The following is a 24,980-nucleotide window of genomic DNA, read 5'->3' on the forward strand; positions in this document are numbered from 1 at the left end:
CGCCCTTATAAATACCCGCAGAGCTTGTCCATTGTTATTGTGATGGACACAGCTCGGCTTCAGTCAAGAGACTGGCCGATCATAAGGTGCACTAAGGCTTAGCACAGTGCAGCCAATCCAGACCCCATGGCTTGTTTTGTATCCAAAGTCTTTTAAAATGGGAAGGGTTTAAAGGCAGCACAACATTGACGCTTTAAGGGCCAGATATGCCTACAAGATACTGCAGTGTGGTTAGTTGAGAGATATATATATATTTCTATATATATATATCTACACTAGCGGGTATAACGTGTTATGGAGAGCAAGTTACAGTACTTAATGTATTGTCTGTAGAAAATACATTCAATGAAATCCACTATTTTCCTCTGCTCTAGTGACATACAGCGACCCAATCAATCCTTCTATGGGAAAGTCCTACGTGCTCAATACATTTTTCTTTTGTTTAAATCGGGTTTATATAATGTTTATTTATTGCACATTTTCCCTCACAGCTAGATCTGCTTATTACCGTGGTGTTTTTTTGGCCACTGGAAATATGCAGTTGAAATTGAATAAAGAATAAGGCCATTAACATCGCACAGAGCTCAGTAATGGTGCTCCTGTCAATCTAATGAATGGCTAATTACATTTTGCATACCAAGAGAAATTGATTGTGGCAACATCATTTTAAGCCTATTTCATGAAGCCAGACAGATGAGCCCAGAGCAGTGACTGGCCCGCAGAGCGCCGAGGGTCATTAATAAACTTCATGTGCGCCACCACAATATCCGTGCTGATCTGAACATACAATTTTTTATTTGTAGGAACTCTTTATAATCCTTGTTCTCCCACTAAAATTAAACATGCAAAGTTAGCAGTAGAGCGGTGCGATTTTGATAACTTTATTTAATATCGCACTTTACTCCCAATGGGCTCGCAATGGTGGCCTAGTGCGTGGTGCACCGTACATAGCCATTTTTACAGGCAGCCCCGGCCCAGATGAGCAGACATTCTGTTTCTGGTACCTGAGGCACAGGGGGATAAAGTGACTTGCCCGAGGTCACAAGGAGCGGGTCTTTACTCAGAGCCACTCGTTCTCTCACGTCTTCTTTGCCTGTGTTTATATTGCTAATGTTCCAAAACGAACAGACTGCCATAAAAATACCAGACCAATAAGTGGCATTTAAATTGTGAATATAAGATCACTGCTTTTTGGAAAGCTGCAGATGTCCACGAATGGGTACATGGTTCTCGCATCTCTAGTTGGCGATAAAAAGTGCTGCGGCGGGGAGGGGGAGTGGGGAGGGGCTCGTGGTGGGGAGGGGCTCGGGGGGCGGGGGGGGAGTGGGCTCGTGACTATAGTACTCCATACTTCCTGGTGCCACAATGTGAAATTGCTGCTTTCCCCTGCAGGATGAAACCTGGTGTCCTATAGGTGGCAGGCTTTCACCTTTTAGCAGGGTCCTGAATGAGAACACAGAAACACCTTGCTCGCCAAATAGAAAGGATGTTGTTTAACGGTGCATAGGTAAGGTAGTAAGCAAAAACACAGATAAGTGACCAAAGAGGGCCTGTTTTGGGCTTTAGGACTGAAATTGAGCATACCTGTTCTAAAGGATGCACAGACATATTGCATACATGGGGGGATAAGAATTGCTTTGTATGTAATTGTGTAGGCATCTGAAGGCGAAGAGTAGAGGAAATAGTCCTGTTTCATGCATGATAATAAAGCTGACCTCGCCATCTGACCCCCCCATAAACAGCAGACGCTAGCTAGGCTTGTATTTTAGGGACAGAATTCTGAGATCAGAATTGAGGTTGTGCATTTTGTTTCCTTCGGTGTCTTGTTTCTGACAGGGATCCTTCCACCTCTTCACAAGATGGCTCCCCTTTTGTTCGTGCAGCGCCTCTGTCATCCACACCCCAGCACTAGATAACAAGTGCTAGTGACAGTAGACCTCTTTAAAAGCATGCAGCGAGCAGATGGCCGCCACACAATCAGATTAAATTATTAAGCGGTCCCAGAGTGGGGAACATGAGCTTTGTTCGAATAGATGTGTTGTGTTGCAGTAGAATTCACTTGGTGAAAAGGCCGCATGCTGTAGTCACTACAGTAGGTGAATTGTTCTGTGCCAAGTTCTCGTCCTCAATCCCCCTTTCTTTTTTCATTTTGTCATTGATCAAGCAATACATGAAGTCAGTTTGCACAGGAATGTTCAGCTATATGCAAATGCAGGGATTTCCAGTGACTCGTAGATTTTTTTCCTGCTTCCTTTTAATATACAGGCAGTCCTCGTTTTACAACGAATGGCTTATCCAACGCTATGCAATGCATACCTATGTTCATTTTTACAACGCTCTTAGGATGCTTTGCAACGTTGTTTATGTGTATAATATATATTATATAATATTATGCTATATTTACAACGTTTCGCTATCCAACACCATTTTGAGTAACGCATTGTGTCGGATAACCGAGGACTGCCTGTAAATGTATTTCTACAGCTCAGCAGTTGGGTTGAAAATCTCTTTTCTCAGTATTGTGGCACAGGAAGGTTACGATCTGACACACACAGGACCAGCCCTATCTGTTTGGGGCAGTTTGACCAATTGTATATCCATAGCCGTGTTCTGCTTTCGGACACTTTCTCGTTTTGATTCTGATTTACATGCGACTTTATGAAATCCTGTAAGGAGCTGGATCTGACCTGAAATAATCATTTGCAGCTTATTACAGTAAATACAGATATCACTGTGATTTATTTTTTCCGAGCTGCTTAACAAATTTACTCACAATGTCAGTGGTGTGGTTTTTCAGTTAAGAGCAATTCATGTACTCCCCCCCCCCCCTTTTTTAACATAGGATTGAAGCAGTTGGCTTCTAGCGCTGAACCCCACTAATTTCAGCTGCGGGGACCCCTGCTTATAGAGATACTGGCACCCACTACGGAGGCCTGTATCTAAGCCAAGTCTAAAGCTCATGCGTCAGTAGGTAGCTGAACGTGACGTCACGGCATCCTATTGGCCCACAGGGCGCGGGAGATTTGAAGCTTTGGAAACTACTTATCTAGACTATCCGTTTTGAATAATAAAGCATCTGGCTGGTGACACAAATGTTGAACACACAGTAGGGGGTTGACAAGGAGGAGGAGGGTTTGACCCAGGGAAGAGGTTGTTCGATTCAAATGGAATTTTTTTTAATATATAAATATATTAAATTTAATATATATTACATTTATATATTATAAATACAGTATATGCATAGTGGTGTTTAGTGATTAAATTCCCGCTTGTTGCTTGTTACATGATAGCGTTGAAGGATGTTGTTAGACAGTGGGGTCTATACATGACGTAGACATCAGTTCCTCCCCTGTTGTGAAAATTTTGCTGGAGCTTAAATGGTAAATCTTTGGACAAAGATACTGAAACCTTATTGATTTCCTCCCTCTGAGGGTTGAAAGTTCATCCACACGGATTTGCACTATTGATTTATTTAAATTTTTTGCCATTTGAATCGAATAACCTCGTTCCTGGATCAAACGCTCCTCCTCGTCAACCCTTACCGTGTGTTCAACATTTGTGTCACCAGCTAGATGCTTTATTATTCAAAACTGATGGTGTAGATCAGTGGTTTCCAACCTTTTTTTTGATCAAGGAACCCTACGTGAAATTCTGCAGAACTCCAACCCTGCCTAATAGCGTGTCTGAGATCAGATGCATTGTAAGGAACCCCAAACCCTCTCTAATAGCACGTCTGAGATCAGATGCATTCTAAATTCTTCTGTACATGCATACCCCGCATTAACGTACGCAATGGGACCGGAGCATGTATGTAAAGCGAATATGTACTTAAAATGAAGCACTACCTTTTCCCATTTATCGATGCATGTACTGTACTGTAATCGTCATATACGCGCATAACTGATGTAAATAACGCATTTGTAACAGGCTCTATAGTCTCCCCGCTTGTGCACAGCTTCGGTACAGGTAGGGAGCCGGTATTGCTGTTCAGGACGTGCTGACAGGCGCATGTGTGAGCTGACCTTTGCCTATTGGGCGATATGTCCTTTCTCGCGAGTGTACTTAAAGTGAGTGTCCTTAAACCAGGGTATGCCTGTATAGCCATCCAAACTGTGGTTTCCCTTAATTTGCCTTCTCTACAAAGGCCCGACTGTCCAATTGGGCAAAACTTTTAATTGTTTTCAGGGAATGGATGACCTCCTAGAGGAGCTTTCACAGTCCAATTGGAGGGCGACTCTATTGGGTATTTAACAGAACAATCCCTTTCATTAAATACTCAGAGACATGTCAACAGATTAGAAAGGGAATAAGGCAATCATTCAGGAGTTCAGATTTTGGCATAATGCCAATAAACCTAAAACCCAGTTAGATACCACAATTAAAGTGTGTTTTTTTTTGAGTGTAAATTTCAAGTAGGTTTGGCAGCTTCCACACTCGGGTCATACATTGTGGCCTTAAGTACCCTAGTACCAAATCTACATTCTCAAAAGATATATATCTGCTTACTACGAGGCAATATTGTCAAGACCTATAATACCTAAATACGTTTCCAATTGGGACCTTGAGCCACTGTTGGCACATTTATCATCTTTAGAAAACACCTTTTATAGATCGAAGAACCTTATCTATAAAGTTGTCATCCCTTCTAGCCCTTGCAGCTAGGTGGCCTGTGCACTCTTGGATTCATATATCCGATCCCTGGTTAGTTCAAACTCCAGACGTGTATAATATATTATTCCACATCATCCTGAAAGGTAGAACGAAAACAGGTTCCATGGACAAATCACCAGTAGAACTAGATTAGTTGTTTTTTTGGAGGGGGGGGGGGGGGGAGGGGAACAAAATAGACCTGTCCCTTTGTGTTGTCAACTGCATATTTGTTTACCTGAACAGAACCGCCAATCTTAGACAGGACACTACCCAGTTATTAATAACTTCCAGGAAACCATTTGGGCCGGCAACGATTAACACGATCAGAGGTTGGATACTTTTTGCAATGTGCCAATCGGGAATTAACATATCAAAGTTTAAAGGGCTTTCCATTAGAGGGGCAGCGGCAACAACAGCAGCTTCCCCGTGTTTTTTATTACCAATTATTGCGAGTGGCTCGCTGGGCATCTCCTTGTGAGACAGTATTGGAGACCTGAGTCAGAGAGAGTTACATTTGCTAGGGCAACCACCAGGTGAGGACATTCTCCCACCAGCTGTTGCTGGGTGGCAAGCCTCCGGTGAACAAAGCAGAGTTCACAGGAATCTATAATCTGCAAACTTACGTTGTTCTAGGTAAAACTATGTTTAACTGATATATACTGCCCAATAGAAAATAAGTCCATGCAAGACTTTCACAGTGGTTCAAATAAAACAGCACTTTTATTTTGAATGTTGCTTGTAAAGTAGGCGTGCTGATTTATTCTGCTTCCCTAATAAGCATACAGATTGAATGGAGATCTCAGGAAGTTGGTAACACCGCTTTATACCGTCTCATATGTTACTGTGTGCAGTTCCCCACTACCTGCTGTTACATGCATCCTGCTTGCATATGTCTTGTTTACACATGTAACTTGCTTTATTTTACCTACTGATGACACGGAATATCCATAGGTTTCAATAGCAGTGATGACGCACAATATCACAGAATATCCCACCATCAGCCGGAGCATTAACTCAATACATTTCAATCAAATATCCACATACAGGTGGACATTTAGTCCATGGAAGCTCCACCTTCAGCAAAGGAGCTAAGATTAATTTACAGATGGCGCTTTAGTGAACATCAAGTCGCTGGGTTTATAAGATTTTCGCTATGCATACTCCTCTGTAGGGTGAACATTTATTGTGATTTAGGGATCTGAAACTCTTATTTAATAAAAAGTAATGCCGTTTAACACGGCAAAACATCATCCCCATTAACTAGATCTGATTAAAATCAATGACAACTTTTCTTTTTGGAAAGTTTTGGAACTGATGAAATAAATGGAGAATATTCAATATCTGTGTTCTATTGCAGGGGGGCGCAAACTTTTTTCCCTGCGCCCCCCTGCCGGCTGTCCCCTCACTCCCGCGCCCCCCCCCAACCCCAACTTACCCTCGCACCGGCGTAATGACGTCACGTTGCCATAGCAACGTGACGTCACATGACCTCGCAGCGTCATTTTGACGCCGCGTTGCCATGGCGACGCCGGGAGGAAGCCGCCGGAGCCACGGGTAAGTATGGTTTACAGAGGCTCTGCAGCTCCCCCGGCACTTAATTTAAGTGCCTTCGGGAAGCGCGCGGGGCCTCTGTAAACCCCACGCCCCCCGTCGGCAGTCTCGCGCCCCCCCTGGGGGTCGCGCCCCACAGATTGCGCACCGCTGTTCTATTGTGTGCAGGACAGACACGCAGAACGCATACGCTGCCTGTAGCCTATTGTACACAATTGGACATTCTGAGCATGGAAATGAGCCCACAGACTTTTAATGTTCAGGGTCCCGTCTCAACGTGGAGTCACCACATTCCCTTCTGTGAGTATGGTGTCTTCTGACTCCCAGTGTTTACAAGGAAGAAATAGAAGTGTTTCCTGTAAGTAATTTCTATGCATCAAGTAGTTGCCAAACAGATGTGAATTTTACCTTCAGTGAAGCTGATTCTTTGGTGTGAAAAAAATGTCCACCTGGTCCTAAAGCAGAAGCCTCAGATAACATATGTACAGGCCATTCACTGGTCATTGATTGGTTTGACACTTCCCCCATAGATGTATCATTTAAAATCCATAAATATATTTGCTCTGACATTTAAAAGGACACATAACCTTTTCTGCTGCCTGTGTTAATTAAACGCTACTCAGATCAGATTGGAACACAGTGTTATTTGCATCACTGATGTGATGACTTTCTGCCTGTCTCTGTGTATAATCAATTAATATAAGCAAGGGCACGGACACAGTATTATTTAAATGGCACAGAGCAGAACTCTGACGGTTTACACCAAGGAAAATTATGCAAGTCCGGCCTCGTCCCATCTTAACTGGTCAATAAAGCATCTGACAGCACAAATCCTCTACAGTATTACTCTGGAGGCATGTTAGAACTGGGTTTAAGAAATCGTTTATGGAGCCATTTATGAGTATTTCCTTTTTAAGGCAGTTTTTTATGTTCGTTGAGGTGGGGGTTTGATTACTTACCAGAAAATGAACATGCTGCACTATATAACGATGTCTGTAGTGATGTTAAATCAGTGAGCACCTTCTCATTCTTTACCAAAATCTAATTTATGGAAGCGTAACCATGTGGGCTCTTGCCAAATCTGCCGTTTTTAATGGTTTATTATTGTTCTTGCACCCACTTTCCCTTTTATACACGTATATTAACTTTATTTCATATAGAGTTTTTCTCCCAATTGGTCTCCAAGCATCTTTACAATGTACAATCCTGCATGCATGGTGCGCCCAAAGTCACAAGGGGCTGATACGGAGACCTGAGCCAGGCACCCCTGCTTCAAAGTCAGGGTCATTGCCAATGCCTTTACTCCACTCCTACAGCGTATTAGTGTACAGGCAGTCCTCTGTTATCCAACGGAATCCGTTCTGGAAGTAGCGTTGGATAGTGAAACCGTGAGTCCCATGTTAATCAGTGGCGGTGAGCGTTGGATAACGCATTCCGGCATCGAAAAACGGCCTTTAGGGTTGCATTGTAAAGCGTTGGATATGCCATTTGTTGTAAAGTAAAACGTTGGATAACGAGGACTACCTGTATTCTCCGCAACATGTGTATATTTTTATAGTTGGAGGGCATAAGAGAATTAGGCTTTCACATTGAGTGTAAGCAACTACAGTATAATTATTAATTCATCTCAATTGTTTTCACTAAGTAATGATACAGAAGACAAAATAACTTGTGTTCTATTTTATTCTAGAGCACTGTTATATTTAATAAGAAAGGGGTATATACTGTATCCATTTGATGTTATGTTCTATGTGCTATTATGGCGGATATAGAGAGGAAGGGAATTCCAGTGTTGAGGGCCAGCAAGTGAAAATGGTTTTAGGTGGGCGGGGGCTTTAGATACAAAAGGGGCAGCCACACGACAGCCTTTAGCAGAACGAAAGAGGCGAGCAGGAATATAGCAAGAAATTAGGGCTGAGATATAGGTAAGGGCAGAGGAGCCTTGTAAGAGGGAAGGATAAGTAATATTGGATTTAAAAGGAAGCCAGGAGAGGAATTTCAGTACAGGAGAAGCAGAGACAGATTTAGGAGGCAGCAAAGGGATTCTAGCAGCAAAGTACTTTTTGCAATTTTGCCCGTGTGCGTCAACTTACGCTTTGGCACTGTCAAACTCGGGCGTTGCATACATGTTATGGGACAACTCAAATTCTGTGCCTTTGTCTGTCATTTTCCACCTTTTTCTTGGCTTCAGAAATTCCACCAGCTAGGTTTGACCTAATTGGCCCATGACTTATAATTCACTAATTGTTAATATTGGTCATTGGACCACACCCCCATTACAAAAATGAGAAATGGCTGCTGCCTTCTTTTCCTAAAACTTGAAATACAAGGGGTAAAAAATACCGCTTCCTTGGTTTCAACTTTACATCTAGTTTGCTATTGGCAAACCCTGGGCTGATCTATGGATACTTGGGTACTCGACACCTGCTGCTTCTTGCGGAGAGAGATACCCGCATCTTTACTGCTGTAGCTTTTGAGTTTGAAATGATTTCTTGTTTTATATCTTTTTGCATGTGCACACTGATAACTAATCCATGTCACCCTTATCATCCAGTCATTGCAGGTTCAGTGAGTTTTTATCCGTTCAGGGCTTGGGAAGGTTCACATTTAAAATACACAGGGAGGGATAATATGAAAGAAGCCTTTGTGAACCTCTGACATTGGCGATAAGGGGGACAGCTGAATGGTGCTTTAACTCTGGGGAGGTTTTGTAAGGAAAGTGTCTTTTGTTCAAAATCTAAATGGCACGAGATAGTCGTCATTCATGAAGATGTGAAAGGGATTAATATATACATTTGTTGGTATATTCAAGGGAGCCACTGGCAAAAGTGTGCAGTTATTACTTATTAGATGTTCAAGAAAAGCAATAGTGTTTTTGAATGCTCTTCCAATGCCGTCTTTACTGTAAGAATTCGATATACCTATTAAAGCATAGCCTGGGTCAAAAAAGTGTATGGCAAGAAAACCTACTCACAGACAGCTGTTTCAACCTTTAGGGTTCATCATTGTGACAAGTGGTTGCTGACTACATACTTCAACATGGATAATTTTAGGCTCCTGCCTGATGTTTTACACATTGTGAAAGTGGATACAACAAGGAAAAAGTGATGCACGGAGTGATCATGTGTATGTCATTACCCAGAATCCCTGGCTGCAGAAGAAGCACTGTATGCTGTGTGATTTTATAGGGTAAGGCAGGTTTGGGAGACCTGTCCGCGACGTGACTGCGCTCATAAGTCAGGGGTTGATAGGAATCTAAAATACTTAGGAGCCAGCCAGAACTCTTAGGAGCCAGCATTTTGTTAAAAGGGGGGCGGGGAGGGAGGGGACGTTCCAGCAACAAGCCCTCAACCCTCACCCATCTGTGGCTGTGTCTCATTGTCAGCGTGTCACAGATACACACAAAGACGCACTAATAAACACAGACATGCACAGACACAGACGGGCATACAGACACACTCCTCCCCCATCCCCTTACCACAGTGGGAATTGAGAGCAGGTGTGGGCAGAGTCCTGGAGCGCTTCGGCTCGCTCCTACCCCCAGCCCTCAGGCGCCTCTGCCACCCGCTTCACCCGCCCCCCCCCCCCACCCCCCCACCCATCTGCCGGTCACAGCGCGACAAAGCCGCATTGGGGAGCGCTTTTGCCGGTCACAGCGGTGACTGACAGGTCAGTCAGCGCTGTGCATAGCACAAGCGCCAGTGGCTACATTTTAGGCAGCCAGGATTTGTTAACCCCTGTCGTGTTCAATGTTATCAATATTATTACTGTACTCTGTAGTTACTCTGTTTTCCCATCCCTTGTTTGGTGACCTGGAATATAAATAACAGAATCTGTAGAACTGTAGAAAACAAGCCTTACAATGTATTGAAAACCATTAGTATGTGGTAAAGCGGTAACCCCGCCCCCGGAAGCCTGTATGAGTTGAACTCAATCCTACAGTATATACTCCGAAGCGGCTTTTTGGGCCGGTTACGATAGAAGTCCCCATTGGAGTCAATGGGGATTTTTGGCATGAATGGTCGCTTCGAAGTCTATTTCATTTACCCCATAGTGTTTGTATATTACCACCTGTGCTTGTCCTGTTCTTTAAAAAGATATTATTTTCTATTGTTTAAAATCCATGATGTAATCTCTAGTTTCTCAGGTTACCATGGTAACTATTAGACTGTAACTGCTGCCTTAAGTAACTTTTACATTGTTGTTGCCCTGTAGCCACCATAATAGTAACCCCATTGTACGTTATGGACTATACTGTATATCGGGTGCGCAAACGGTTTTGCTCCTGTGCCCCCCTACCTCTTGTCCCCCTGGTGCTCGTCCCCCCTCCCTTTGCTCAGTGCGGCTTGAAATTAAGCCCAGGGTCATGTGACCTAAGCCTCGTTGCTATGGCAACGCATATATGACATCATGGAGACGCTTCCAGATGCCAGCTGAAGCAAGGTAAGTTGAGGTTCCAGAGGTCTCACGCGATTTCCCCCCCCTCCCCCCACCCCTGCATTTAATTTTAATGCCTTGGGGAAGAGCGCGGGGTCTCTGCAACCGCCTGCGCCCCCCACTTTGCGCACCCCTGCTGTATATAATTCTGTTTTTACATGACCGTGCCAAAAAAAAATCATTCTCTGTGCGCCCTTTCATTCTGCTTACTTGACTTCTTCTTAAGATATGTAACCATTTGAGTACAGTATTTTTAGACGGATTTTCATTTAGATGGTGGGCAAGCTTCACGCAATCCGTGCGGGACTGTGAGAGTGTCTGCCCCAGAGGGCTGCACTGAAACAGGTCAACTAGAAATGTGATTGTAAGAGAGGGGTGAAGGGTGGAAACACATTCTGCATCATGCAAAACGATCAATGCCTAAAAACCAATTCCTGTGCTAAATAAGTATACCTTCCATTGAAATATTGAATTAACGGCTTTGAAAGCTATAAATGTATTGTATAATTCTTAAACCAGAGAGAGAGAGAGAGAGATTTCATAATCACCATAAGGAGTTTATTGTTGATCCCTATAAAAGGAGCCGGAAGTCGGGTCCCCCACAGATGTAGCCAACGTTATTCTTCCCGTTAACATCATGTTGTTAATGCTACTGCATTATTACCTCAAGTTCCACCACGAACGCCATTGAAAACAATAACGGGCTTTAGCTGCCTAACGCATGCATTCTTTACCGCATTATTTACTGCGTTGTTTAGCGTTAACGGGGCTACTGTTGGCTACTTCTGTAAGTTCCCCCACAAAAACGGCCCTAATGAAATGCAATAAATTAGGGAAGAGATTTTTCTGAAAGGTTACTAGGCCTTAGCGCACCTTGAGGCCCATTCAAGTGTGCATGCCTATTACTGAGTTAAAGCCTAGCACTTCTATTATTACATTGTATCAATGTAGGGGAATAAACCCCTGGTATAATGTTGTTGAATCCTTAGGCCTTGTACATAGTAGACGCGTGCGACGGCGCGCGTGACATCACCCGAGCCTGCTGCACAGGCGATCTGTGGCCTGTGGGGCCTGGAGCAGGAGAGACGACCAAGAGCAGCTCTAATTCAATGTTTGGGGGCGTGCCTGTGACGTCACGGGAGCGGACGTCACGGGACTGGTTTGCCCTCATTGGCTGAACCGCACACATGACCCAGCTGTCGTGCGGCAAAATAAAAGATTTTGGCTCCCGAAAAATCGGTAGCGCACGTGCGCTCTATGGCCTTGCGCGTTGCGCTAACTATGGACGCGAGCTTACACTTCCTACCTTGTGTGATATAAATGTAACACCGCCTCCCCTCCCCCCCAAGGGAGATTTGCTGGTACACATGTTTTACTGGTGATTGATTTTTCAAGGGCTGTCGCCTCATGTGATGGCCCTTGAACCAATCAAATAGCCGGAAACCCGAGTCGCTGCCGCCCGGCGAAATATAACTTTCGCCGGTGGAGACGGGTGACGTCACCCGTCATGTCGCCATCGACGGCACTATAGGCGCGGCCTTAGAATAAGGGACAAGCCAGCAGGAACAGTACAATAGGATTTATTGGTGGAATAGCAGACACTTCATATCCATCTCTTGCAAGATGGGTGCATTCCCTGAACCCCTCTTAATCCAGGTTACTGCCACCTCGCAGCTTGCAGTCCTTCCCAGGGTCAGAGCTCGACTTGCAGGACCCTTCTTCCTTGACTAGGCCTCCCAGGAGTTTGAGGCCCCTAGGCTATTCTCAACCCCCTTACCCCCTGATGGGGCAAGGTAGAACACACCACCTACTCCCCAAGTTGCAGGCCAGCACAGAGAGAACACACCCATTTGATGGGCACCCACATCTTTTATACAGGGGGAGGGACCATGCTACTCTGCACCACTGATTGGACAGAATCAAAACTACAGCCAGGCCCCCCTCCTGTCATGTGGTCCCAGCTGTTTACAAGCCCAAACATGAGCCTGTAAGTTGCTACAATCATGTTGCACAGGAGGGATGGGACTCCAACACTTTTCAGGCTAGCACCTGCAAACTGCAACAAACTTAGGCCGAGCTCATGGTTGTGGCGTGGGCGTGCGCTCCCCGGCGTGCACTCCTGTAGCCCCAGCAATATGTGAGCTAACTGCAGTAGATTGGTCACGTAGATAGAGGTGGGCATGGCGACCGCGGGCTAGTCACTGAGCTGGTTCGTCCTCATTGGCTGAACCAGCTGACGTCGTGCTAGTGCAGCCCTAAATCTCAATTTGAGTTGTGGTGGCAAAATGTAGCAGCGTCGACCAACGCAGCGCCGCGGGCACTTGAACCACTTCAGTAGGCAATACGGTAAGAGGCCTGGAAGTGCGCGCAGACGCAAGCGCGCGCACTTGGCGCCGCCGCCACCATGAGCTTGGCCTAACTTACAGGAGAAGAGATTCACATGCTGGTCCATGTGAGAGGCGATTAACCCTAGCACTGCCTGCTCTTACCAGGACTTACAATACTAGGGCAGAGAATGTATTAGCCAGGGGCCACATGGCTACATAAACTATTTTAGAAGGTAAATAGATGTAGCGCTGACAGATTAAAGAGCTGTGCTACCTTAGTCATGTTAACAGAATGGTCTCTGCATCATGTACATGTCCGTTCCCCATGAGAGCTGGATGTAGAATGTCTTGTCTGTGAAAAGCAGCAAAGTCTTGCACACACACAATGTAGTTATGCATGGAGTGGCTTGTGCACTTGCCTTAATGACCTTTCTTGTCTTGACCTTGTGCCCCTCCCTCTGCCTTGTCTGGGAAGCCATCACCATGGTCACTGTGTGACTGACACGTCCATTTCAGTCTGGCTTCCATTACAACTCTTCTTGCAAATCGCCTCTAGATCATCTTCACTATACCAAAGTAGAGGCATCTCAGAAAATGCAGCGAACTAATCTGGGGCTATTTTGCCTTCAATTTTGCACCATTTTTGTCGCAGATTTTTTTTTTTTTTTTTTTTTTTTTTTAAATACAAAGTGTCTTGAAACATTGACGTTCTCAGCCGGTAGCTACATGAAATCCCCAGATTTCTTTACAATCCTATTTTGAATGTGCAGAGTAAAAGGCACTCTGCCATGCAATATTTTTTTATGTTTGTTTCATATTTCAGAACATATATTTATTACATTGTTCAATTTGAACCCACGAACTAACCCCAAAAATTACAATCTGAAATGGACAATGTTGGGTGGATTAAACATGGAAATATGTGACTAGATTATGAACAAAGGCAATTTTGGAAAGAGAACTAATCCACCCAAGGGTGACCGGCTTTATGGTACGGCTAAACATCACCTTTGGGGTCATTATCTGCAGCAAATTGGCCTATACTACATGGGTTCCATGTGATACAAGAAACCGTACAAAGAGAGGCGTTTTAAACTTGTCTCTGTATATCCTGATACTTTGGGTTTTATTTACTAAAGTTATTTACTAAGGTCTGAAAACCAGTGCAATAGAACTAGATGTATCAGGGGAAAAACTACCACTTTCACTGGGATTCCTTTTCTTTGACAGTGCTGTTGTTTTTTTGGGTTTTTTTTTTATTTTTTGCTAGAAGATTTTAGTAAATATCCTAATTTGTCCCAGTTTGGCCCCATGTGCCTCAAGCTTGCAGTCTGTGTAGTATCAGAAGTAGGAGTGTATCACTGTGAATGAAAAAAAACATGCCATAAGTGACATACACATCCCTGGCTAACAATACATACAGTATGTAATATTACCTGATTATCAACGTTTTTACTTTACACACAAAAGTGGGTGATAAAAGGTGTATAGTGCATTGCAGCAAACTTGTCTTTGCGTTGGCACAGTATGTACACCCCAGTATGTGTTTTTTTTTTTTTTTTTTAGGGTGCAGGTTAATGCCAATAAGACAGGAGATCATGAACCATTAAAATGGTACTTGCAAATCATCAAGGAAGTGGCAAAAGAGGAGATGGAAATAAACAGATACAGAAAAGCAATCAGTTTGTAACAGCCCTACAGAGAACGGTTTCAGTGGGAGAGTTTCGGGAGGTGCAGGGGGCGTGTTTGACAAACAATAGCTGAAAGCCAATACTGCCCCATTCAGTGCACACAGTGCTGAGCACCCTGCAGTAGCCTGGGAAGTATGTTTGCAGCAGCCGCAGCAGCAACTAACTCAACAGCGAAAACTGGGAGCAGACTGAGCTAGAGTGCTGCTGTGAGCATGGGAAACGGGTGGGGGGCAGTGCAACAAGGATGAAAAGTGGAGCCTGTCTTGAATGAAGAAGCAACGAGGCAGAAAGTCTGATTGTTGCATGAAGCACATGTGAGGTTGGTGCTGAACTTCACATTCAGGGAGCTTAACCCCCCTCACACCGGCTACCCAGCTCAAGGGATCTATTTTGCAGAAAGGCTTTGTCAGGTGGAAGTCTTGTCCACGGCACCTAAGCTTCAGCAAAGGTAACGTGAAGATAGCAGAGAAAGGGACTGGCAGGGGGAGAGGTGAGCAGGGTGTGTGGGGCTGCTGGAAGGACACAGTGCAGCACCAGTAAGGACCAAGGCACCTGCTCAGCTGCTGCAAGCTTTCTATGGGCTTTCCACTTCGTGGCTGGAGGGATCTTGGAAATGGTGGTGTTTATTAACACAAAGCTGAAGTCCTTGATAAATCTGTTCAAGAAGAAGAGTAAGTAGTCATGTTGCATCCCGTTCAACCTTTTCTGACTCTCTTCCGCAAATGCCAACTAACACATGTAATAATGCTCTCCCTGTCTGCGGCAACATCTTAAAAAAAACCAATTTTTTTTATTTTTTTTTAAATAGAACTTCAATAGATTCGTCCCATTGTTTAACACAATAATGGCCGGCCGCATTCACACACAGTACCACTTTCATTGTAATTCAGCTAGTGACAAACATCCTTATGGTTTATGAAGCCCATGCAGCTCTGCAGGCCCCTAGCACTGAAAGCGTTAAATTGAATAGATCGCGAATAGCTATTGTGATGTTATATATTGTGTGTTTGCCTGCACAAACTACACGTTGCATTTGATTTGTGTGATGTTTTTGCATTTTTCCCAGGGCGCACACGTCTTTGTTGTGCGCTTATTTTTGCAGTTCAGTGGTTTGTTACCATTGTACTTTTTTTTTTGTTCCTTTGAAATCTTTTGAACATGGATAAAACCTTTGTCACTCAGTCTAGTCGGCTCAGTGTTATTTTTCTGTGCTGTGAGATTATTATTTAATTAGACCTACAAACGCTCTTAACATTTCAGTTTTTTTCACACTACTTTGTATGCATGCTACATTAGAACAGGGGTGCACAACTCCAGCCTTCAAGCCACCCCCCCCCCCCCCCAACAGGTCAGGCTTTTAGGGTATTTTTGCTTCAGCACAGATGGTGCAGTGTTTGACTGAGCCTCCTGTGCTGAAGCTGGGATATCCTGAAAACCTGACCTGTTGGAGGTGGGGAGCTTGAGGACGGGAGTTGAGCCCCCCTGCATTAGACCACAGTTTAATATGGTGACGTGCTCTAAAAGGACCCTCTGTTACCGTGAAAGTTCATGTGCAACAACATACAGGCATACCCCGCTTTAAGGACACTCACTTTAAGTACACTCGCGAGTAAGGACATATCGCCCAATAGGCAAATGGCAGCTCACGCATGCGCCTGTCATCACGTTCTGAACAGCAATACCAGCTCCCTACCTGCACCGAAGCTGTGCGCAAGCGGGGAGACTATAGAGCCTGTTACAAATACGTTATTTACATCAGTTATGCACGTATGTGACGATTGCAGTACAGTATATGCATCGATAAGTGGGAAAAGGTAGTGCTTCACTTTAAGTACATTTTCGCTTTACATACATGCTCCGGTCCCATTGCGTACGTTAATGCGGGGTATGCCTGTACATAAATAATGACCGCAGCAGGCTGCGTCCCCTGTGCCGCTGACCGCGCTCATGCTTGAGTGGTGACATCACCAACTCTCCAAGCATGAGCGCAGGGTGTCCGGCAACTTTCTGTGTGTGCGGGGGGTGTGGCCTAACAGTGACTGGGGCTGATTGGCTGAGGAGGTCATGTGACCCCTCAGCGCACCTCAAACTCTATGTAATGTGTCTCGGCACGCGCTCAGCACCTGCGAGCGTACGTGCGCGCTCACTGGGGGCGCCGCGTGAACGTGGCCAGGCAGATTTAAATTTATTGTGCTTGACCGTGCCAAGTGCGATCAGCTGCAGCTCAGACAGGCTGCTACATTACCGCGCCTCTGTCTGCTGGACGATGTGTGCTCATCCCCAGAAGACAGAATGACGCGACTTGGAGGCGGGACTTACTTCATCCATTTAATTAAAAAAAAAAGAAAGTGTGTGTAATGTAATTGGCTGGCGAAGTACACGTGATGCGGCTGCCGGTTGAAATGACAACTTGTCTCCAAGTGCAGCTGCGTCTGCGCTGCACTTCGCCGCCGGGAGTTGTTTCCAGTTTGAAAACTCCCACAGAACAAACTGAAAGAGTGATGAACGCGCACACACGTCGCGTAGCATCCTGTCTGATCGGGGCCTTCGTGCAGTCAAAGGTGGCAGCATCAGGGACTAATAAATAAAATCATATGTACTGTTAGTTGACACTTTTTTTTTTTATTGAACTAACATATTCAATAAATAGGTATTAATATTGTTTAATGCGAGCTTTAAATATATATAGTAGCTTACTTTAGTTATAGGCATACTGGATCCATGTACAGCTCGTGAATGTGTGGGACTATTAAATAATTTGCAGGCTATGTTCTGTCCCCTGGGATTTGTATTGCTTTATACGGTGTCTCGCTCTGGGAAAGGAGTGTAAGTGCAAGTTGTTGCACAGTGGGCATAATAGCTGCATGCAGTAGGTAGGAGCGCCTGGTGAGAATAGAATAATGTATGCACTTGTGGCACATTTGTCATTGTCACTGAAAGCATAGAGGTACGAGAAACTAGACTACCAATTCCTACAAAACACCTGGAGATGCATCAAAACCAGACACCTTTTTATAGGCATGTGAGGAAACGTGATGCAAGTGCTCAAGTGCGGGGCAAATAGGATTAAAAAGATATACAATGCTTTTCTTCCACTACAGGCTGTAGAGTCTCAAACACGTCCTTTATTCCATGTTGCATTAATGTTGTGTTTCGTAGACAGAATGAACGTCCCATGATCATGGCGTAAGATGAAGGGACAGGCGCGCTAATACTTTGTTTGCAGAACATTTTTTTTTATGACTATTGCTTGATTATACTCAGTTACATGTATGCGGCCAACTATCGGGGTTCTGACTTTCTAGGCACGATTTCTTATTTAGTGTGTGAATTGATATTTCTTTCATCAGCATATGGATCAAATACAATACATATTTTTTCACATTATTTATCACTCATATAGGTGTCTGGGGCAGGAAAGATCTGGGAGTTTTTAGATGGCATGAATAGAAGTGGAAAGCTAATATAAAGAATTGATACTGATTAATTTATGGGTGTCGGCTAACTCCTCCTATATTCAGTTTGACCACATGCTAGATCAGTGATTTCCAACCTTTTTTGTTTGGAGGAACCATTGAAGTATTTCGAAAAATCTCGGGGAACCCCTATCTGGCTGACACATATTAGGTTCTACGGGGTCAGTCACAACATTTCACACCTCACGAGCCACCTCTATTTCCCACCCTCTACCCATGTATTTCTTTCTCATCCATCTCACTAACTCTCCCCCCTCCCGCCTCACATGTATTTATCCCTTGCGTCTCACTCTTACTCCCTCTTTTCCTCACTCACTCTCTCCTGCCCCCTCTCTTCTCTCACTCGCCCCTACCTTCCGTCAATTACCCCACTCTCACTCAATCCAACCTACAAAATACATACAAAAAAAACCACCCCATGGGGAGAGGGGGGTCTGTGGTCCATAGGAGGAACCCCTGAGACTGCTTCAAGGAGCCCCGAACCCTGGTTGAGAATCATGGTTACTGAGCAACTTAAAACAATGACACAAAGTGCTAAATACTTACACAAAGTGCCCCTGCTCCAAAAAATGTGAAGCTCAAATTATTTAAATAAGACACACAAAACATCTCTCCTTTGAAGAAATACACAACAAATGACTTCTACTTTTACAATTTAGGAAAAGCAAATCTCATCCAACCAGTGACACAACTTGGAGCAATTTGTAAGCGCGATCTGACCGCATGTGTACACTCATCTTGGATTCTTTGGGGGCTATTTATTAAACTCCAAGAAATGCATTTCTGGGCAAAAACAGCCATTTTCATACGGATTAGCAATATTTATCTTGCTGTTTTTTATCCTCCAACCCGATTGTACTGCGCTACGGAATATGTTGGCACGTTCTAAATAAATGATGATCTCGCCGCATTCATAAAGCACTTTTCACACGTCCAAACCGTGTGAAAACTGAAATTGTTTAATGCGATTTTATGCCGGTTATGCGACTACATGTTCTACAAATGGGACAAAATCGCATATTCCTGGGCTAATCATTAAATTGCCAGTTTGCCGATCGACCGCAAAGTAACGGCCCAAAATCTCTCCTCCCTCAGGTAAACCATTATAGGACTTTTGCTTGGGAGGGAGACAGAGTAAGAGTCTTTGCTCCACATGGGAGATAACTATGAACACACCTAAGATACCTGGAAAATATGTTAATTGAAATTATTTGCATATATTTGAATTAGCATATTTCCCAGGACACCTGTATCCCAGGTGCTTTCACATGCATCTCTCCAAGTGGAATAATGGTTTATAGATTTGGACATATATACTGTAAGTCAATGAGCCCTCTCCTGAATTGGTCTCTCTCTCCACTCTCCTCTGCCCTAAAAACCCTATTTCGCCTACATAAGGGAGGTGATTGTCATTTTTCAGCTGGTATTGCAGCATAAAGTGCATGCAAATTAGATATCAAACTGTGTGACTTGTATGCATATAGTTCCCAACGAATACAGCGAAAAAGACAGATTTTTATCGTGTCACATTGCATGCAGTGTTTTGGGGGCAATTTTGCATCGACAATATCAGAGTTGAATGAATAGGCCCCTTTGTAAAAAAAAAAAAAATAGTTGTTTGCTGTGAATTACCAACAAAATGCTGTAGGCAACATTTTTGATTAGTCATTTCCTACATGCATGGTCTGATTTCACAAAAATGGTAATTTCCACCATCCACTGAAATATAATAACTGTTGTAATCTCCATATGGCAATGTGTTCCCATTCATTGTCACTTGCTGTTTGCACCTGACACATGCCTCTGGGGATTCCGTGACGGCACACATTGAGAGTGTTCCACGGCAGTGTCACAGACCGGTCTGGATGCGGCTCTGGCGAGGAAATGATTGAACCCCCTCCTCTTACACAGACCGTTCTGGTTACTTTGATTTTTTAATAGCACAAGAGCTTGAGCTTGGCCAATCAGTCTGATGAAAGTGATGGCTTCTTGCCTCATGCTGTGTATATAGTAGACAGATTTATCCATTTAAAACTTGAATTGAATGATTAATTTGAAATGGAGCCATGCGCTTTAGGCCAAATGTTTAACACAAACTGATGTCCGATTGTACCAGCCACACACAGTCTACAAAGTACCATATGGATGTCATGTTCTAGGTTTCTAACACAAATCATCAGTGTAAGGTAGCATAACGTATAATATGTATATGTGTATATGTTAAGTGTAATACATGTATGGTCTCTCTTCAAGCAATTAAGGGGAGTACATGAGCGTCTGCTGAGTGCAGAAATAGGGAGTAAAGTGGAGTAAACACCGCACCAGAGTTACGTTTATGTACAGACTTGCACACATTGCATTCACTACCTTCTCACAACACCACCTTACTCATATTGTATGTATCTCAGTTGTGCTGTACAATCAAACCGAGGCGGTACACATGTGACTGTAGCTAACCAAAGCCTTGCTTTTCCTCTGTCCCTTTACAGCTGTTTCCAGTCTAGATAAGGAGAGTAAATGGACAGTCCACTACACAGCCTCTTGGCACCAGCAGGAGAATGTGTTCCTCCCATCATCCAGACCTCAGTGTGTAGAGGACCTACACAGGCAAGCCAAGCTGAACCTGAAATCTGTGCTACGAGGTGAGGGGGCATCACATGAGCTGAACAGTGTGAATCAATTCCTCGCCAAAAGGAGATTTCAATGCACAGAGCTTTAATAGGACCTCAAGCCACTCCTAGTACAATTGAGGCGCAAAATTAAAGTGTGACTTACCCAACACAGAGGGGAGACACGAACACGTACAGAGGCAGTCACTGGGTTGACATGATCGTAAATACAAATGAATAATAATAATCTGTAAATGATATAAAAAATAATTCTGAAATGTGCAGTCCCCCATAGCAGCATGCACTGGAGTTGCAATAAAGCAGGAGTGGCCCACTCCAGTCCTTAAGTGCCACCAACAGGTCGGGTTTAAGGATATCCCTGCTTCAGTCGTTGACTGAGCCACTGATTGAGACACCTGTGCTGAATCAGGGATATCCTTAAAACCTGACCTGTTGTTTACCCTTGAGGACTGGAGTTGGCCACTCCTGCAGTAGAGACTTGGGCATATCATGAGTTTCCTACAATCTTAACAGTTGTTTTAGTAATTATTGATGGTCCTAATGTTTCATTGAGCAGTTCAAATATCACAACAATCTACAACTCGTGCTGCTTTTACACATAGCTTGTTATGATCCTCTAACAGAGGAAAAGATGCAGTAGTGATTCAAATGTAGCCGCAATTATGGTCAGGCTATGAAACATTTTTCTTAAAACGTGATAATGCGTTCATTGTAGAGTCGTCACAAAACTGTTTTTACAGTACGTCAGTATTTATCCAAAGTAGAAAACTGCCAGAGGATTTCACACTGATGGGTGCAATCGAAAACAAAAATCTAATTGTGCACATAATCAATCTATTAAACACCTATTCCATTCTCCATCAACATAGATATGCCTGTATCTGGTTTTATTGCATTTCTAATCACTTATGTAGTTCTATATGATTTGTGTCAGCCCTATGGATCCTATGGATACTAATCCTGCTCAAGAGCTTATGCTGTCTTAACCGTAATCTTACGTTACATTGGAGGGCTGGAATTTAAGCGGGAATTCTCTGCCTTGTGAAGGGGTCACTGTCCGGTGTGCACAGATGCCCTGAATTTCCCTTCATGTACAAAACCGGTCACCATGGGAACACACACAGGCTTTGGAAAATCCAGTCTGATCCATCAAATTTGTCCTGAACTCCCATTTTGAGCTTCCTTTTAGCAGATGTGTGTCTGTAAAGCATGAACCATTGGATGCTATGCTTCACTTTGCCTCACATTGTCCCTGGAGAAATTGAGGGTTGTTGCAGGTTCTGGTACCTTTTTAATGAACCAACATAACAGTTCTTCGTAGGACTAAGCTCCCCCCCCCCCCCCCCCCCGTGCTACATCTGAGTGAGATTTGCTTGAAAGTAAACAGTATTTATGAATAATTATCATGTTGAACCATAAAAAAAAAAGTCACTATCTGGAAAAAAAAAAAAAACCTTTGCCTCGCCTAAAGTTAAGGTACATCATAGTTTTTACATTTAAGATTTGTGCTAGAGGCTCTTGTTACCACATCCACTGATGTGGAAGTGCAGTGAGCAGGACTTCTCTTTTGGAAGAAATTTGGTGCTGTGCAGCGACGGTATTTATATATATATATATATATATATATTTGCAAATCATATAAGTTGAGGGCATCACTTTGTTCATTTGCTTCATGCCCCTTTAAAAGTTTGAGCTCTTTCAGGGATGGAAACATCCTGGGCGCCTAAGATTCCACCCCTCCCCCCTCGGCGCCTGTGCTACGTGCACTGATGACTGACCTGTTGATCACCGCGTGCGGACGCAGTGGCAGTGATTGACCGTTCAAGTCGCTGTCCTCCTAGGGAGGGGGAGGTGTGGCTGTGTGTCGCAGGTGCATACTGACCCATGCAAAGACAGGGCTGCCCCCACCCTCTCCCAGCACAAAAAGCCAATGCAAAGAAGGGGGGGATCGGTGTGACGTCTAAATCCGTAGACAAACTGGGAATTCACCGGCCAAAGTGGTATAAATAAAAACAACTTTATTAAACTACATAAAAAATGTGTTACATCCACATGTGAAAAAAGCTCCTCCTCCCACGCGTTTCACGCTGTCACTGGCACTTTCTCAAGCATGCTCCTCTTTATGTAGTTTAATAAAGTTGTTTTTATTTATACCACTTTGGCCGGTGAGTTCCCAGTTTGTCTACGGATTTAGACGTCACACCGATTTCCCCCCCCCCCCCCCCTTCTTTGCATTGTTACTATTTGGATTGGATACAGACGCCGACAGAGACATAGGATCTACACTGTTCCTGCGTGGCCAAGAGGAGAAGGGATATGGCGACTTATCATGAGTAACAGCGTACTCCACGCCTTACCTGTCTACCGTGTGTTGGGATTCATATGCTCATTATAGCAGCTTATACACCTCTAAGACTTTTTTTAGTCCGTTGTTGGCTGATTTGCTCCCCCACGGAGGCTCCCTATTACCTCTTTTCATTAGTGCCTACTACTCACTTACCGTGACGCTACCTATCATTAAATACCTTCTATGCAGCGCTTTTCCTAGAGCTGACAGCCGGTTTTGTTTTTCTTATCAACCTAACAGAAAGCCGGCTTCTAAACATTCTGGTTGACTCCTAAGCATTTAAATTTATCCACCCATGGTAAGAGTTTATTTTATTTTTTTGTAACCGGTATAGTGAAATTGTAATAAAATAAACATGCAACACTGCCCCTACTATTTAATTACTGTCATAATTCCAGATACATCTAATATCATTCCAAAATTGGACTCTTACACCTGGCATCAGAGATGTGTGCAGAGGTATGCAAATGGATACAGTTTTAGGGTGAAATTAATAGAAGGCTTTATTGCCTGTTCCTTTAACAATGTAAACACAAAACATAAAAGAAAAACCTGCTCCACTTTGGAGAATAATTAGACAGTACTGTATATGTCCTATCTAACTGGGTGGGTATCTAGGCTGATTACATCCCAAACATACTGCATACACACACACATATACACATACACACACGACGAGCCAACGAGTATTCGAAAACTTGCCTTAAACTAGCCAGGTACATTTCAGTGACATTTCTGCAGAGACTAATGGCCCATCGGATTAACACAGCAAGGGTCCCTGGCAGTCTCATTCAGTTTGAATGGGACTGCCATGTACCCCCGCTGTTAATCCGATGGGCCATTAGTCTCTGCAGAAATGTCACTGAAATGTTGCAGCATGTACCTAGCATGTACCTGGGTCTTTTTAGTAATTGCCACTGGTTTGTTTTAGAATAACCGTCGACACTACAGTACATACGCACGCATACACATACATACGCACGCATACACATACATACGCACACACACCATTCCAGAAAGAAAGTCTCTTATCTGTTTCTGTTGTAGATGTAGGGGAAGGCCTTTCTTCTCCTGGGAAAGCATCCTTGTGTGCTATGGCACTGTCTGTGTCCAGGTATAGAGGTCTTGTCCCCTTGTCTTGCTGTCCGCATACAGTCCTTCTGTGTACATCAAGACATATTTTCCCCAGGTCAGCCCAGCTGTGAGCTAAGGAAATCTCTGCAGTTCTCCTTCTCGTATGTGAGCTAAGGAATCTCTCTCCCGTGCCCAACTTTTTGCTTTTGTTACAGACTTAATTGGCCAGATAGTCTGGTTAATTGCCTGCTGCACTTAACCAAATCCCTGCTGGATTTTAGAGATAGTTTCTTTAACAGGGATAAGTCCCTGTTACACCAGGGTGTTTCTCCAGATTGCCTGATAGCCTTAACATAACCCATAGTATGACCGTCCTTAACTTAACCCATAGTATGACCGTCCTTAACATAACCCACAGTACGAGTGTGGTTTGTCAATGTATGACATTGTGTCACTAAATTTTTATATTAATTTGTTTTACATACAACGGTGTCACAAATCGATGCTCCCATGTTGCCTTGAGGCTTTTAATAGCCAGAGCCCTACAACATTTCAGAGAAGTGGACAATCCATAAGTGGTCCATCCATCAATTAGGCTTGTTCATTCTTTGAGTTCTGTAGACATTTAGCTGTCAAAACTGGGACTCAAGGTGGCAGATAACCTCTGCAATAATGGAAGATTAGAATTACGAGACAATGGCTGTTGTGCGTCTTTCATAACATGATTTGCCCCAGACTGCCCTTTGTTCTGCCATGCATGAATAAAACCAGCGTGCTAAAGTTGGTGTGCAGAATAA

At 43.8% G+C, this 24,980-nt stretch overlaps 1 protein-coding gene across 15 annotated transcripts in view; it reads left to right on the forward strand.

Moving 5' to 3' along the window:
• NHSL1 (NHS like 1) overlaps nt 1-24,980 on the forward strand; it is a 258,599-nt gene that overhangs the window by 192,287 nt on the left and 41,332 nt on the right. For 12 of the 15 annotated variants that reach the window (XM_075597820.1, XM_075597806.1, XM_075597809.1 and 9 more), the window contains exon 2: nt 20,622-20,774. In XM_075597820.1, coding sequence (XP_075453935.1) covers nt 20,622-20,774 — 153 coding nt within the window. The other 3 variants (XM_075597818.1, XM_075597817.1, XM_075597821.1) reach the window with 3 other exon arrangements.

Source organism: Ascaphus truei, chromosome 4 (genome assembly GCF_040206685.1).
Source record: "Ascaphus truei isolate aAscTru1 chromosome 4, aAscTru1.hap1, whole genome shotgun sequence".
NCBI classification, from domain to species: Eukaryota; Metazoa; Chordata; class Amphibia; order Anura; family Ascaphidae; genus Ascaphus; species Ascaphus truei.